Source organism: Setaria viridis, chromosome 6 (genome assembly GCF_005286985.2).
Source record: "Setaria viridis chromosome 6, Setaria_viridis_v4.0, whole genome shotgun sequence".
In the NCBI taxonomy this organism is placed as follows: domain Eukaryota; kingdom Viridiplantae; phylum Streptophyta; class Magnoliopsida; order Poales; family Poaceae; genus Setaria; species Setaria viridis.
The window spans coordinates 3396858-3413381 of record NC_048268.2 but is presented as its reverse complement, the minus strand read 5'-3'; the positions used below and the strand labels follow the sequence as shown (position 1 = coordinate 3413381).

Genomic DNA, 16524 nt, shown 5'->3' with positions numbered 1-16524 from the left:
GCTCTAGGTGCACGGCCCTGCTGTGGCCTGTGGTGGCGGTCTCGCGACGAGTCGTTGCCAATCTGCCATCTCCACAGGCCTCCCGCGCGTGGCTCTTCATTGAATCAATTTACTCCAGCGTCCCACCACCTTTGTCAATCAGCTCTGGGCTTGCCGGTTGTTGTGTTGCATCCACCGCCGAGAGAGAAGAAGAGGCAAAGAGGCATCACTAAATTGGGAAAATGCTGGATGGTAGTCTTACCAGATTTCATGTGCAAGATAAACCCACCAATCTATATAGACTACCAATCAACATCTAAGTGAAAGCTGACCCAATAGATACGTTTTCACCAAACTACATCTCTGCATCCCGAGAGCCGCGCTGGGCTAGCTCGGTACTGGCTCATGGGCCTGGCTGATGCAGGACACCCTTTGATTTTACTCTGGATGGATAATGTTTTCGTATGCTAAAATCCGTCTTTTGATTGGATTCAAACTCATCTGATGCACGTATGCAGAACGGGAGGATTTTTGCATTTTTATTATCCTTTAACCAAAATTCCTGTTTGGAAACGTGGTTTTGGTGGTTTCGGTATCCAAATCTGCTAGAATTTGGTAAAAACTTGAACTGAATCATAAAGCGCCAGTCCTTTTATAGACGCCTAGAAGTTGTTGCTGGATATGTGGTGCTGCTTGTGTGTATTTCGTTCATTTCTTTCTGGGAGACCGTTGTTGTAATCTCTGATTCTCTGGTGTTCTATTTGCTGCCATTTCGCTTACGCAACCACGTTCCCATTCAACATGAAGGAAATTTTGGGAGACTGACGTGGGAGTAGGATAGGACGCATGCTGTGCGGGTCCCACCTGGCAGCTGGCGCGAGCCGTTCCGTTCCGGGAGTCCATCGGTTCCATTCACTGCATGGTGGGGCTCACCTTAACCGGGTCCCACGAACCAGACGCAATGGCCTCGTGGCCCGTCGCGTTTATGAATCCTGCTCTCCCTTCTCTTCCACCACCTGTCCACCTCCAGTTCAAATTTCAAATTCCTTCTCCCACCCACGCGGAAGCCGGCAGCGATGAGAAAGGCGAAAGCAGCCACCGCCGCCTCCAAGCCCAAGGCGAAGCCGAAGCCCAGGACCAGGGCCGCGCCCAAGGCGAAGCCCAGCCCCGCCTCCCTGCTCTCCGGCGGCTCCTCGCCGTCCGCCGGCGGCAGCGGCACGTCCTCCCCCGCGGTCGACCTCAGCTTCTTCTCGGACTCGCCCTCGCGCTCGCCGGCGAAGCCCAGGTCAAGGAGCTCCCCACTCGCCTCCCCCGCGGCCTCCCCTCTCGCGGCCCCCGCAGCCATGTCCACCATCGGCGACCTGAGGAGCCTCGCCGCGTCCCACCTCGACTCCCTCAAGCGCCGCCTCGACGCGCTCCACGGCGACTCCGTCCGGGACCTCGAGGCGTCCCACTCCCGCCTCTCCAAGCGCGTCAAGGTGGGTGGTCCCCGGCTGTCTTCCCCCGTTCCGCCCTCTCACCTCGTCGCTTCCATCAGTTCGATCGCGCAATTAAATGTGATGTGGTTTCGCCTGCTGCCGCTTGCGTGTTCAGATGCAGACGCATGGTTGCCTGCAGCTGGCGGAGGAGGCGGACAAGGAGCACAAGAAGGTGGCTGACAAGATCACCGAGCGCACCGAGGTGGTGAAGGTACCCTGTACCTCCGATCTCGTTTGCTGTTTACTGACTTGTCGTTGTCGTAATTGATACTGTAATTGGTCACTTGCTGGTGTGAATTCTGAATTTCTCATGCTTTCTGTGGATCGCAGAACTCGTACAAGAAGTTCGTGGCTGAGGTGCAGGCATCTACATCTCGTGGTACTTTGGATGGACACAAAAAAACTCTCTGAATTTTGGTTCTATTACATGTGTTTCCCATCGACCTGTTGAGGTTGAGTTCTGATTTTGTTGGTGGTGGCCAGTGTGCAAGGTGACTGTCACGGAGATAGCAAAGTCGGCGGAGAGGGCTATTGATGGCTTGCGCAGTCGCTACAACATCTCAGCTACACCCGCTTAGTCAGCAGTTCAGGCTTATGTTCATACGCTCACCAAGTAGGTAAAATCATTTATCCACATGTTGTTTACCAGTCATGCATCTGATACTTCCATGACTATTGAGTGTTGAAATGAGTAGTATGTAGAAGGAATGGATTATTGCAACTGCATTGGCCATTTGGCTGTCTGGTCTCTGCCTCTCTGGTGCTAGATGGTCTTGCTGGTACTGTTTTGATGTCCTGATACTATAATTTTGTTGTTGTATGCTTGAGGAACCAAAGATCTGTAATATGCAGTATGCACTGCTGGTTGACACACCATGTTCTGTAAGGGTTTATGATCCGAAAAGGTGATTGATGTTTGCTTGACTATTTAATATTGTTTCTGACAACACTACTAAGAATTTTTGTTCAGGAATAACTACTAGCTAGTCTCTCAAATAAAATTTCTCTTACGTTGTCATTAGGAATTTTTGTCAAATGGGAGGTGAGGAATTTAGTATCCATGTGGACAGCTAGAATGCTCTAGATTTGGGTTTAGTTTGAGGCATGGCCATTTTTTTTTCTGAATCTGAACTCCTCTGGCCTCTGGTGTAATTTAAAAAATCAGAGCTGTGCCTTTTACTGAATGTATCAGTTGTACACTTGTACTTTCAACAATTTCATCATGATAATACTGTAGACAGCCAACTTAGGTGGTGTTTGGATCCATGGACTAATTTTTAGTTCGGGTCACATCGGATGTTTGGATACCAATTAGAAGGACTAAACGTGAACTAATTATAAAACTAATTGCATAAACGAGGGCTAATTCGCGAGATGAATCTATTAAGCCTAGTTAATCCATAATTAACACATGTTTACTGTAGCATCACATGGGCTAATCATGGACTAATTAGGCTTAATAGATTCGTCTCGCGAATTAGCCCTCATTTATGCAATTAGTTTTATCATTAGATTATATTTAATACTCCTAATTAGTGTGCAAACATCTGATGTGACAGGGACTAAAGTTTAGTTCGGTGTATCCAAACACCCCCTTAGGGGTAAGTTCCAATGGAAAATAAAGATTTTACTCCCAACATATATGAAGGATCTGTTCTGTAAGGGAAACATCTATCAAGGTCTCAGGGATTTCTGCCTGTTAACCACCCTGCTCCCCACTGTAGAGTAGAGATTTTGAGCTCCAGAAGCCTTGTCCTGAGCCTTGAACTGTTAAATGTTGTGACTGTAATTGTGAAGTCCCATCTTAACTTTCTTGTAGGTGTCATTATGCTAATGATGTTAGCATTTTTGGTAGGCAAGTTCTGTTGGCCAAATAAAATTTGCTAACAAATGGACATGGGAAATGTTGCTATACACCTTGTCGCTCCTCTTTGCCAAGTTTATCAGAACTGAACAATTTCTTTTTTCTGAACACCTTCAAGTTTTTTCCATTTGTGCCTTTTCACTGTTGCAGTTCATTAGCACACTTATAGTCAGCTTCTCATTGATTTTCTTATCACACGAAGTAGTTGGTCTTACCTGGCTGATTCTTGTCTGTTTTTTTTCTTGATCAGGCACAGCGCCATTATCTGCATCAACTGGGCTCAGCTGTTGAATTTTTCAGCATCACTAGGAGAGGCATGTACATTTGTAAATAACAGTTGCATGCACATCATATAGTTCTTATGCTACTGTATCACTTTCAGATGTCAAAAAATCGATACTCGGGCTTCCGATCCCCGGAACTTTCTTCTTCTGCTTCGTTACGTTTCTTGTGCATCCTGTAAGATACTATTTTTGGGTGTAGCTCCTGGGATGTGAACCTTGAAGGGTTGAATTTAGTCCGTAATACAAGTCATCGTCTGAAGAATGTTCATGAACCGCTGATCTAAGTGGGATGGGGCCATCTTCTGCTAAGGTGTTTGGGTTCCCATTCTTTTGTCTGTAAGTGCTGCTACAATGCGATGAACTTTTTGATCTATGGTTAAGACAACCTTGGAAGAAACATCTACAGATCATACCAAACTTGCTAGATTGGTTTGGGAGATGCTGGAAGTGTTCGATGAGTATTGGTAAAATTCATGTGTGGTTATCAGTTCCTGCTGTTGATCCCAGATTCAAACATATACCCGTTTTGAGTTTCATCTATGAGACTATGACAAGCCTTTTATAATTATTGATTTTCTAGCAAAGGTTGTGGCTGTATTTGCACTTTGTTTTGTTACATATTGAATTTCTAGTAACGTTTATGGAGATGTACTTGCAGTTTGTCACGTGTATGTGAAGACCATTCAGTTCTGAACCTGAACTAACATGTGTGGCTGTTTGGTTTGAGGGCCTTTTATCATTGTGTTGGAGTAATTTCTGGTCCTCAGTCCAATGGCAACCATGGACAGTTAGGACAGCCTTGGGGGAAAAAAATCTGAGATGGTGGACAAACTTGCATCGAGTTTTATCTGAAAAAAGCTTTTCATTAAATATTGAGTTTCTAGCAAGGCTTATGGAGATGTTTCGTTAAATATTGGCAAAGTTTATGGAGATGGGCTTGCACTTTGTTACGTGCACATGAAGAGCATTCAGATTCAGAAGCTGAACTTGTTGGCTGTGGCCTTTTTGGTTTGAGGAATAATGCAGGATGGATTAATCCATGGGATCAATGATCCTTTTGGGGAATGGTTGGGAGTGGAACCAGCTGAGTGGTCTGCTGATCAATTTTTGCACAGGGATTGCATACGGCTTCTTAGAATAAACTGATATTTCCAACACAAATTTCTCTAAAATTGTAAGCAGAAAGTGCCCAGAACAGCTTTCTCAGAATAAACTGAGACGTCCCACACAAATTTCTCTGAATTGTATGCATAAATTGGTCCAGCTATTATCAAATCAGCAACAAGTGTCAACCAACCATCAAATTCAGTGGCCACATAACACAATTGTGCCGAAGTAGCACAGGAAGATGAGCGAAATCGAAAACCAACAAGCACACCACCTGTTATCCAATCAAGAGATTGGAATGCGCGAGGCTGCAAGAGGGGATTTGATATGAGGTGAAACACAGATTGCATATATGAACGATATCCATCAAATAATTCCAGCACAATTCACAGAAATTGCTACCACAAAACAGCCGGCAGTTGGTTCAATCATAGTAGCAAGAACACGGTAGTAACATAGTTTCATGATCACAGAAGGATCACATTGCATGATAGTATAGTGAACTGATAACTTAGGTCTCGTTCGTTTTCACCGGATTGGCCCGGAATGAGGTCCATTCCAGGTGGTTTGAAGTGGTCCGGTTTGAAACCAGACTTGCATTGAAATGAAAGTGTTGTTCGTTTTAGTCTAGCCTGGAACGAAAACCGATCTGGATTGGAATCCTTCTACATTAAATGGCCTGGATTGAAACCGTACCTCCTCACCCCTGGAATGAATCCTGGCCGGATTGAGTGACACGGGTGGAATCACTCAAACCGGACCTGGAAGTAATCCTAGCTGGAATCCAATCCCGGTGAAACGAATGAGGCCTTAGGGTAGCTGCATCACACACGGATTAGAAACGAACAGGGTATCTTGCAAATCACACAATCCCCTTAACCATCGACGAGTCCCAATTCCTTCAACTCCGCCCACGACCGCCAGTCCTCAACATAGTCCTCCTCATCGTCGGTCTGCTCCATCTCCGCGTACCCCTGGAGATCTTACTGCCTGCTTCTGACCAAAGGCGGTTAATTCATCCTGTTGGGCGCGGATCCGGCCTGGGCACTCTGGTCGCTCCAGCCGGTCGATGACCTCGTCGGACATGCGCGGGTAGGGCTTCGGAGGCGGCAGGCTCATCCGTATCTCGACGTCCTGCATGTCCAGCCTCACCACCGTATGAAAACCTTAAGCATAAGTCAAGGACGAGGAGACTGAAAATCAAGAAACAAGTGAGGAATCCAATCAAAGCTCTTGGAGCACGAGGGAGGACAGTTTGCTGTAAAAACAATCATAATTGGCAATCCAGTGATTGAGTACCACATAAACAGTGTATCCAATCAATCTATTATTCCAGCATGTTTGGCTGCTTGCTACTCTATACACTGCTTATCAATTGTTAACACAAGACTAGCTGCAGCCGGTTCAATAACATACATCAGAATATGGTCACCAGTAGCAAGATGATCATAACAACATAGGTTGATCACAGGAAGGGGATCACATTACACCATAGTAATGAACTGACATAGCAAGATAATGATAACAACATACAGATCACATATGGAGGGGATCACATTGCATCGTAGTAATGCTTGATAACACGCACAGATTAAACACACAAGGTTACTGCTTGTATAGTAGAAAAAACCCGTTAGCATCACCTGCTCCTGCTTCTTTAAAGTTATAAGAAGAAAGTGTTCCTGAGATAATCAAATCTGCAACAAGTTTCATCCAACTGTATATCTCACAAGCAGCAGATTCAGTAGCCACATAACGCGATTTTGTGCACTTAAAACAAATTTGTTCGTTATGATTATATCATCAACAACTCAAATTCAATGTATGAAAGGGCAAAATTATCACAATGCAGATGCCTATGGCACATAGATACGGCGTAACTGATTGTGTAAAACCGTTGTAGCCTTGTAGAACTTCCACTAAGTTGCTTAAGAGCAAGTTAACAATATTTGCCCCACAAACATACTACTAAATTAAGAAACTAAGCATGAGTCTCGAAAGGCAGACCGGAAACCAAGAAGCAGAGCATCCCAGCTTCTTCAACCTGCCATCCCCATCAACACCGCGAACTCGTCGGCGTCGACCTCCCGCACCCCCGCCGGGATCAGCTTGGCGGCATCGACCTCCGGGGCGTCCTCGTCGTCGGTGTATTCGATCTCCGCCTCCCCCTTCTGCAAGTACTGCTCGCGGATCTGCGCGGATCTGCTCGTACCGTTCGATACGCAGAATTTTAACTGATTACTCAAGGCTAGAGTTCCCCATTTGTTTATGCCAATCCCCTCACTGGAGATGAACATTAAGAACCCCTGGATATGCTGCTGTACTTTCTTACGAATTTCTTAAGACCGATTTGTAAAGAATTTTGTGCATGGTGTTCTGTAAATCCACTAATATCTAGTAATTCAGGTCCTTTGTAGGTTTACAGAATGTCAAGTCACCAACACATAAAAAATGTCTCATTAACTAATTTATGACCCATATCATAAAATAAGACCTGCCCCTTGCAATAGTTAATACTGGTAGCTTCACCAATTCAGTTATCTGAAAATTTTCATCACGCATGAGTCTGTTCAGATGTTCTACATGCAAAAGATTTTATTGGGTGTGCTTTACGCCTAACCTAAAAGATGTGGATGCACAATGTCTCAAGCCATGTGAAACTGATGAGTATAACACTTTTATGATTTCTTCTTTATCTCTTCTCCTCTATTGCTATTTATGCAGGCCACTACAAGTATCACCCTGAGGAATACCGAACTGCGGTGACTGAGCTACTCATGAAAGCATCGGCGCTTTACATGAGCAGAAGACAACTTAACGGATATGAGCTAGGTGGGCACAAGTGAGCACAGCGACATGCCTCCGTCCATCTCCGATCACCGCAGAACTGCTGCAAGCTCTAACAACAGGCTAAGACGAGCACCGATCGATCCAATGGATCAGTTCTTCCTACCAAGCTCCATGGAGTACCATGAAAGCAGCGAGGGACCGAAGCCAGAGCTGTTCAACATGCAAAGCGTGGAGAGCTTGAGCCTGCATGGGGTGCTGGGGCAGGTGATGTATGATGTATCCGTCCCAATAAACGTAGAAGGCTGGGACCTCAAGCCTTCTGCTTCGAGGCACATGCATACTGTTGCGCGTCGACATAGCAGCTTCAATCCAATGAAATGTGAAAATTTTGACTGGAACATTTGGATGCATACAGGTGAATGTGTATACTATGAGAATTTGTTTGGTGGATGCTGGTGAATCTTAATATAGCCACCATCCATCGAATAAAATGCGAAATTTAGTTTTGTAAATCTGAAGTTGTGCACGTCTGTGTATATGATATGGCCACTTATTTTCCTCTGCCAATACATGAAATATCCTTATTAATTTCTCCCATAGACAAGATCGGAACCATGTAAAGAATATTGAGTTTGACAAAGCAGATCATGTCAAGAAAGTTGAGCAACTAACGTAGCAAAATTGGAAGGAAAAATATCCCTGTCATAGAATTCTTTGCATGAATGGATATTTCATTGGAACTAGTTGAAGAACAAGCACACAGCAAGAACCAAGAAAAAACGAGTGAGGCTATGGGGAGTTCAGCGGACGGCTATGTAGAGATTAACCAAAGTATTATCCATGGATACAGCTTCATGAGAACTTCATTCTGAGCAAGGTAAGACATGAACGGTTCAGAAAAAAAAAACTAGAGGCCTAGATAGATTTTGGATTGGGAGTGTAAGCTGCTACGTTGTAAAAAGGGCCTACAACGTATAGTTAGGGGCATATCTGCAAGGTTAAAGTCGCATCTGGGGACTGCAGCGTGAATAAGTGGCCCAAAAAGAAGCAACGAGGGCATAATTGCAAGGGAAAACTCGAACCCAGGGAGTGGTACGTGAATGTGCAAGACATTTTGGACCTGGATGTATGACAGCAGAAGTCGCGAGGGCCTGAAAAGAATAGCCCAGGGGCGTATCCGTGAGGGAAGAACTCCAGCCCAGGGACCGGCGCGCAAAATCCCAAAAAAATTTGGACCATTTCTCGATTTGTGCGTGTCATCCTTGCGCAGGGGCCATGCTAATCTTCTCTGTATCGTTCCAATTTTATCGGATGTCTCCGAAGAGACAATCGAGCGGCTGCAGCCGAGCCTATAACCTGGTCTTTTCATTGCTCTCTGGCCGGTATGGGACTAAATTCGATTCCATCGCTCGTTCCCGTAAGCGCGCCAGAGCGCAGGGCAAGCCCCCGCGTGGGCTGAATCTTTTAGAACAGCCCGGATATCACGGGAAAGAGCAAGGTGGGCTTTTGTGTCCCCCCCCTGGCTGATTTTTAACACAGCCCAGCTAACAATAGGATCCGATTGCGAACAGGTACATTTTTTTACACACTTTACTAAAAAATTAGCACGTACATGTACATATTCCTATCCCGGGAAAAACGATAGTAAAATTATAATCCTCAAAATCAACAAGCAAAGTCGGTCACCATCCTCGCTAGAAAATTGTATATTTTTCTTTGAGAAAGAAACTAGTACACTCTCGTGGCTCCGTGATTGAATGCGATGAGTGTACAACTTATTTGGTTAGTAGGTAATTCTTAGAAAGAATGGCAAGATTAAATTCATAGGAGTTTTTTTCCCAGTATCATCTCACTTTATTTGATAGATACGATGTGTGGGAATATTTCCTTATAATGGGAAAAAATTGAAGTTACGCAAAAAAAGGGTCAAAACGAAGACGGAGGAGTGAAAAGGACTATGCTCATGCAATGGTAGTGATGCCTGAATGATGTCACGAAGAGCTCCATCCTGAAAAGCAAAGGTTTTAAGAAAGGCGAAGGAATAACTCCAAGATACATGCACGATGTCAATCCAATGGAATGCATATATGTGCTACCTCAACTAACGTTATGTGCCTCTGAGATTGATATAATAACAATTATAGATATGGAATCCTTGTATGTTTGAAATTAAATGAAAGATGCGACCAATCCACGAATACCTAAATATGAGAATCAATAAGATATGTATAGTTTCTTTCATTTGTAACTCGCATGTTTGGCTTTTTTTTCTTTTTAATATAACATGCGGCTCTCCGGTTCGTTTAAAAAAAAGAGAATCAATAAGATATTGGGTGGGTTTTCAAGAACGCAAATAGTAGCCGTGAAAATAGTACTAGTCGGTTTTTTATATGATTTCTCCCTCATCTCATTTCCAGAAAATTATCATCAATTTGTACACCGGACGAGCCAAAAGCCTATAACACCCTTTTTTTCATGCCTTTGTCTTGAGTTTTTCTATATTATTTTGTGAAACTGTTTTGAGTTTTTCTAGAACATCTAGATTGCAACTTGGAAGGTTCTAAGTTCCTCTCTTTTTCCCAACTTTAGCACTATGCAAAAAGAAGATTCCCTATCACATCAAACTTGCGGTACATGCATGGAGTACTAAATGTAGACAAAATCAAAAACTAATTGCACAGTTTTGTTGTACTTTGCGAAACGAATCTTTTGAGCCTAATTAGTCAATGTTTGGATAATAATTCACAAATACAAACGAAATGCTACAGTTGCGCATTTATGGCAAAATGTAAACTTTACCACTCCTAATTTAGGAACTAAACAAGACCTTATTTCTTTTGCACAGCATGTCGTAACTTATTGGACATGCTGTAAGAAAGGGACGCATGGTCTTGGGGCGCTTGGCGATGAAGTCGCCGGCCACCTCCTCCTCGGAATTGGCGCGCTTCTCCATCAGCGTCGCCGTCTCTGCCTCGAACCCTTCTCCGACTCCGGCTGTTCTGCTCTCCTCTCTGTCCGTTGCTGATACTTCAAAGGCATCGATGGGCCAAATGGGCCAGATCTAACTGCAACAATAAGCCCAACTCTGTCTGGCGCGTGGTGGTCCAATACGAACGATGGGAAGCCCACCAACCCACATATCCATTCATTTCCCGGGCTACAATATTTCGTTCGCTACGGGCCTACGGCTCGCGGGCTTCGACAAATTTTACAAACGGAAATGCCTTCATGCTGTTTTTCACGTCCTGAGGCCCAAAGCCCATCCAAACCTCACTTGAGCCCGGATGATGAACTGGGTCGGGCTCCTCGCGAGCTCACCACCCAGACACCCACCAACCCATCACAGATCCATCCAGCTCCAACCCTAACCCTACCCGGATCCTCCCCCCCTCGCAGCTCCCCCCGGATCGCCCACCTCGATCACGCAAATCCGCGCCGATTCGACGCCCGCAGTCGGTTCCTGCTTCCATTTCGCGGCGGAATTTTGGAGCTTTCCGCAGGAGCAGCAGTAAGTGATCGGATACTCGCTCTTGCTTTCGGCGCAGTTGCAGAGAGAAAATTCGTTGCCGGGGTTGCTGTTGCTAGCACCCTAGGAGGGTCACTACTTTGTTGTTCGTAGCTCAGGAGATTGGTGCTTCGAGTTCATGCGCGCTGGCATCTGTTTGGAGTACGAGGTTTTTCAGTAGAAGACACTATGTTTTAGCTTTTGCAGTTACAGCAGTCTGAGTTTTCGAAATTTCAACTATGGCCTTGATATAGGTTAGATTGGAGTTCATGGACCTGCGCTTGGCGCCTTCTTTTCCGTGTTGTTAGTTTCTGTGCATACTGGTTGTGTGTGCAAAATGGCTCCTGGCATTTTGTTGGGGGGCCTTCCTCCCTGTTATGCTTGCCTTCCTGTAGATGTTTCCTTTTTTTTTTTTTTTTTTTGTCATGGCTGCATGTTTTAAGAGTCTATCTGGGTGTCTATCGGTTCTGCCGCTTAACCACATGCCGTTGAGAAAGTGAATAATGTCCCACTGTTATCTGCAGAAATGGATCACTTGGATGAGCATGACAGTGATGACATGAAAGTAGGGGCAGCCTCTGATGGCACTGCCACCAGATTGAGAAAGAAGAGGTCTAAGATTTGGGAACAGTACAGGCCCATCGTTGTAGATGGAGCGATTCAGAGCGCGGAATGCCTCTACTGCCATATTCACATGAGTTGCAGAGGTGCTGATGGGCAGTCCAACGGAACAAGCCATTTGTGGCGACACCAGAAAATTTGCCGAGCAAAAGATGGGTTCGGTCCAAGCCCACTGCAGCAGGATGCCGATTTGCCATACGGTATGCTTTAGCTACTGACTAGCACTTAAGATGGATGCTAAATTTTTTTTCGAACCAACTAATACAACTGTAGACTCTGCATAACAGTTCTCTGTATTCTTATGTATTTTGTAAGCTGCACTTATGTATTCGGTAAGCTGTGCCAGATTGAGCATCAGATGTTATCATTTTTGTGGAAGTTTATAGTACTTCTCTCTGCATTCTTAACTAGTATGGGAGCTTTTAGGCCTTTATCATTAGTATGTATTACTCTCTGCACTTGTCTGTTTAACAATGTTTGTTCATGGGAGCTGTCATTTCATGATGATTATTACCGTTTGATGGGTCAAGAATTTTTATATTTTTTCTGACTTTTAATTCTCTACCCTGACATTAGTGTTGTGAAGGGTATTGAGTGGCTAGTGTCTCTGTCTCCCTAGTCTGAAAGAAACACTGCGAAACAGATGCGCATACAATAGATTCTATGCAGCTCTTTGGTCACTTATTTTTCTTTCTCATAAATTTCGTTGTTTGCTAGTTTGTATGTTGTATAAATGTTCCTGTTTCTTCATGGAAAATTGTATGCCTTTTATATTTTGTGGCTTTGTGCATATTCTGACTGAACTGTTCAACCTCTTTGCATATAGTGGTGAGTGAAGTAGATCCTGTGGACCAAATTCTTCCAGATTCACTTGATGGAGTAAACTTGGTGACCCGTAGTGAGAATAGCAAATTCAGGTCAAAGGTATGGAAGGATTTTATACCATTCTATGTTGAAGGGAGAGTCCAGGGTGCTGACTGTGTCCATTGCCACAAGCGACTCAGTGCGGATAAAGGTAGAAGCCATTTGACCCGACATACTCAGACTTGTCCAGCACGAAGTGGAAATAGCATAAATCATCAGCAGGGTGTGTTGTTCCAGTCCAGTGCACCAAGTTTTAAATCTAGGCTTCAAGATGAGCTTTCACCAGCCTTGACAAATGGTAAGGTTCAGATTGCAGAGTATGCTAGTAAGTTCCTCAAGGGCAGTTCTGGTAATAGAAGCCCAGTGGAACGTCACATTCTAGCTTTGCCAGCAATGGATGAGATGAATTCCACAGAACAAAATACCACATCAGCTCAGACTGCTGCAGATATAAGCAGGAAATTTGACCAAGAAGCATCTTATCAAGAGCTAACTAAAATGATTATTTCACATGGCTATCCCTTGTCAATTGTGGAACATGAAGAAATGAGAAGGTTTGCAAAGAGCCTGAACCCTGCATTTAACATGGCTTCGAGCATTGATATAGAAGAGTATTCAACTCTTTTATTTCAGAAAGAAAAGACTGATCTAAAGGAAAAGATTGCTCTTTTATCCCATCGGGTTTCCTTATCAGCAAGTGTGTGGGCTCCTCATGGAGCTGAGGCCTCAGTGAAGTATCTCTGTCTGGCAGTGCATTTTATTGATTCTGAATGGAAACTTCAAAGGAAAATCATCAAATTTGGTGTGTTTTGGTCCTCACCTACTAGTTTAGAAAGGATGATACATTTTAAGGAGGCCTGCGTACTGGATTCTGATAGTGGACCATTTAATGTCATACAGGAAGCTTTAAGAGATTGGAATCTTGATCAGAAGCATTTCAGCTTGACATCTGTCAATGCAATTAGAAGCGATGAGGGTACCTCAAAGCTGATGGACTTGCTCATCCAAAGAAAATGCCTTCCTATTAGAGGTGAACTGTACAATGTTGCTTGTGTGGATGATGTGCTTAACAGCATTGTTTCAAAAGGGCAACCAGTGCTTCACCATGTTGGTGACATACTAGAGAAATTTATTCAGGTACAAATGTCCTCATCGCTGACTCGGCAGCAACTTTTAGAAGTTGTTACACATATTGGATTGAAGTGCCCACAGGAGGATGCGAAATGGTGGCATAAAATTTACTTCAGGCTTGAAGTTTTTCTGCATTTCAAGAAGGCATTCCCCTCGGAAGAATTGTTATCTGCAGAAGATACTAAAACTGTGGAATCTGTTTGCAGGATACTGAGGGCTTTTTATCGTGCTGTTGAAGTAATTTCTGGTCCTGTTTGCCCCACAGCAAATATATACTTCAATGAACTATGGAAAGTTAGAACAACTTTGCAAGAAGAAGCATCCTCTGATCACACTGAACTTGCTAACATGGTTTGGGTGATGCAAGAAGCGTTCAATGAGTATTGGCAAAGTTCATACGTGTGGCTGTCAATACCTGTTGTTCTTGATCCGAGATTCAAAATTACTTTTATTGAGTTCCGTCTAAAGCGAGCTTTTGGTACTGATGCAGAGAAGTATGTATCTGCCGTGCGTGATGCAATAAGGGAGCTGTTCCATGAATATTGTGGTCCTTCAGAGAAGTCGGGGCTTGACACATCAACTCGTGAAGCTCGTATTGTTGAGTTTGATGGATTTGATAGTGATTCGTTGGAAGATTGGGATGAGCATCTTAATGCACAGACAAGGAGCCAACTAATGACAGAACTTGACAACTACCTTGAAGATGGTCTTGTCCCGAGAAAGGATGATTTCGATATTCTGAACTGGTGGATGAATAATTCTACAAAGTATCCAACTCTGTCAATTATGGCACGTGATGTCCTGGCAATGCCAGCTTCTGCTGTTAATTGTGAAGCTGCGTTGAGCAGTGAGGGAAATATGATTCATAAGCAATGGAGCACATTAAATATCAAAACAATTGAGGCTCTTGTATGTACTCGAGATTGGATTAAATAGAAAGGTAATATTTTCACTTTGGTCGTTCTGTTGGTTTCCTTCTTTGCTTATTTAAGTTTTCTAAAGATACTCCTTTTTATTGGAATTTTTGTTTATATTTGGCATGTCAGTTCTCAATAAAATTTTGCACTGTTGGAGTTGGAGCATTCACATTATCATATTTTATTAGCTAGACAATTAGTAGCAATAGGACCATCACAGCATCCATTTTTTCTTGCTAGATGGTTACTGGAAAAACATCAGTAAATCAATAGGATCTGCCTTAGGTCAAACAAGGGGTTTGCTCTCAACTAACGATATTGAAACTGCATCACTAGAATAATTACTGAAAAGATAAACACCAGTAAATCAGTAGGATCTGCAGTAGCTTACAGAAAAAAGGTTTGTTCTCAGGGCAATGCTACAGTACACCGATTACCTCCTAGGAGGTAAGAGTTCAAATTAATGAGGCCCTTAAATATTAAAAAAGGCAACAAAAAAAAAAAAGAAACAACCGGCTCCCCATTATCACGGCTTCCTTCAATTTAGGATCGGAGGAACAGGTCCAACATCTGCATGTGAACATGCAATTTCTTTTCTTTTAGTTGCAACTGACATCATAACATTTTAACAGAACACACGTCCGCATCTGGATGGAGAAAAAAAATACTTGAACATCTTCATGTTTACTTGAACATCTCCACATGACATGCAATTTAACATCTGCATCTGCATTTCTTATTTGAAACGAAACATCTGCATCTGCATTTCTTCTTTGAAACGAAACATCTGCACCTGCATGGGGAAAAAAAGAGATGGCCATGACACATTTCTCCGTGCAACACATTTACTTGACTTATGTCTCATTTTTTTCGAACGGATCCATGTCACATAAAGGTGTCATGTTCTTCTCTCTTGTTTTTTGAACCAGAACCGCCATCCATGTTCACGTGGGAGGCAAAAAAGAAACTTAGATATGATATAGTACAATCATGTGTGGAAGTTAGATCTAATAGAAAAATACTTTTCCTATTTTCAGATTTAAAAAATAGATATAATATTACTTCCTATGAGGTAATATGTTATTAGATCAACGGTCCACAGTCATTTGGGAGTACCTTAGCAAAACCCTTGTTCTCAACTAAAAGTATGAATACTGTGTTTCTGTTATGGTGAGCATGCATTCTCTGAACTTGGAAAAGATAGAGTAATATGCATTGCAGGCTGGCAGATCAAGGATGTCAGGGGTTTGTCATAGACCTTACCTTGCTAGTCACTGTGCCTATGATGCAATTTAGTCATGATGAATTTCCCTTTACGAAACAAAAAGTAAATACAAGTAATGGAGGGAAAATTTGAAACAGTATGCACTTTATCCTTATCGAAAAATTGTATTGTCAATTTAGCATCATGCAAATACGAGTAATAGAGGGGGGGGGATTAAATTGCTTGTATTGCGTGGAATAGAAATATTCGTGACACTGGACGCTCTCTGGGGGCAAGTGGTTCCTTGCACAGCCCATTTATCATGCTGCTGCTAACTACCAATAAGCTGACAGCTGATAGCATGCTTCCTTTTTTTTTAATTATCAACAGAAGATTACAAGCAGTTCATAACCATGGTGCTTCTAACTCAGGAACCTAGGATGATATCAGAAAAGAGTGCACTGGCCAACATCTTGCAGCCACTGGTATGTGCTTGTATATTTGAGCGAATCTTTCCCCGGGAGTGTGTATTGCAGAAGCTAAAAGGGAGAGCTTCTAGGTGTTGACATGTATTATGCATTGTTGCCTAGGATTTTGTTAGGCTTCTGGTGCAGATTATTTGTACAGTGCGAATGATGTGCTGCTGCTTTAACCTGAGAAGTCATTTGATATTCTGTCTATGTTATCGTGGCGTACTGGGTGTGTTCCCCTGCAAAATCTCAACTTGAATTTAAACGACATCCAGCTGGGCCCGAATCGCGGTGCGGCCCGAATCCATGT

The 16524-nt window shown here is 43.4% G+C and overlaps 2 protein-coding genes and 1 non-coding gene across 7 annotated transcripts; 2 read left to right on the top strand and 1 right to left on the bottom strand.

Annotated features, from left to right (window-relative positions):
- The first annotated feature begins 1009 nt into the window (after positions 1-1009).
- On the top strand, positions 1010-4010 carry LOC117860055 (uncharacterized). 3 transcript variants are annotated; one of them, XM_034743262.2, is made up of 5 exons: positions 1010-1457; positions 1573-1659; positions 1788-1836; positions 1941-2074; positions 3572-4010. In XM_034743262.2, exons 1-4 carry the CDS (start codon positions 1056-1058, stop codon positions 2033-2035), a joined length of 633 nt encoding a protein of 210 aa, XP_034599153.1. In that variant the 5' UTR covers positions 1010-1055; the 3' UTR covers positions 2036-2074; positions 3572-4010. The 3 variants fall into 3 exon arrangements, with proteins under 3 accessions (XP_034599153.1, XP_034599152.1, XP_034599151.1); XM_034743261.2 differs by having other exon boundaries at positions 1573-1668; positions 1941-2070; XM_034743260.2 differs by having other exon boundaries at positions 1573-1668.
- Positions 4011-8726: 4716 nt separating this feature from the next.
- Positions 8727-8829, bottom strand: LOC117862286 (U6 spliceosomal RNA). Its single transcript, XR_004641941.1, has one exon. It is a non-coding gene; the product is annotated as a U6 spliceosomal RNA (small nuclear RNA).
- Positions 8830-10801: 1972 nt separating this feature from the next.
- Positions 10802-16424, top strand: LOC117860465 (zinc finger BED domain-containing protein RICESLEEPER 1-like). 3 transcript variants are annotated; one of them, XM_072294355.1, is made up of 4 exons: positions 10802-11010; positions 11532-11828; positions 12455-14563; positions 16176-16424. In XM_072294355.1, the coding sequence occupies exons 2-3, from the start codon at positions 11534-11536 to the stop codon at positions 14557-14559; spliced, it is 2400 nt and encodes a 799-aa protein (XP_072150456.1). In that variant the 5' UTR covers positions 10802-11010; positions 11532-11533; the 3' UTR covers positions 14560-14563; positions 16176-16424. The 3 variants fall into 3 exon arrangements, with proteins under 3 accessions (XP_072150456.1, XP_072150457.1, XP_034599649.1); XM_072294356.1 differs by having other exon boundaries at positions 16138-16424; XM_034743758.2 differs by having other exon boundaries at positions 16135-16424.
- The last annotated feature ends 100 nt before the right edge of the window (positions 16425-16524 follow it).

Bases quoted from the DNA above. Each gene is read 5' to 3' on its own strand.
- LOC117860465 (XM_072294355.1), top strand. From the start codon at position 11,534: ATGGATCACTTGGATGAGCATGACAGTGATGACATGAAAGTAGGGGCA. The intron at 11,829-12,454 runs GTATGCTTTAGC...CTTTGCATATAG, and splicing joins GGATGCCGATTTGCCATACG to TGGTGAGTGAAGTAGATCCT.
- LOC117860055 (XM_034743261.2), top strand. From the start codon at position 1,056: ATGAGAAAGGCGAAAGCAGCCACCGCCGCCTCCAAGCCCAAGGCGAAG. The intron at 1,458-1,572 runs GTGGGTGGTCCC...TTGCGTGTTCAG, and splicing joins GCCTCTCCAAGCGCGTCAAG to ATGCAGACGCATGGTTGCCT. The intron at 1,837-1,940 runs GTACTTTGGATG...GGTGGTGGCCAG, and splicing joins GCAGGCATCTACATCTCGTG to TGTGCAAGGTGACTGTCACG.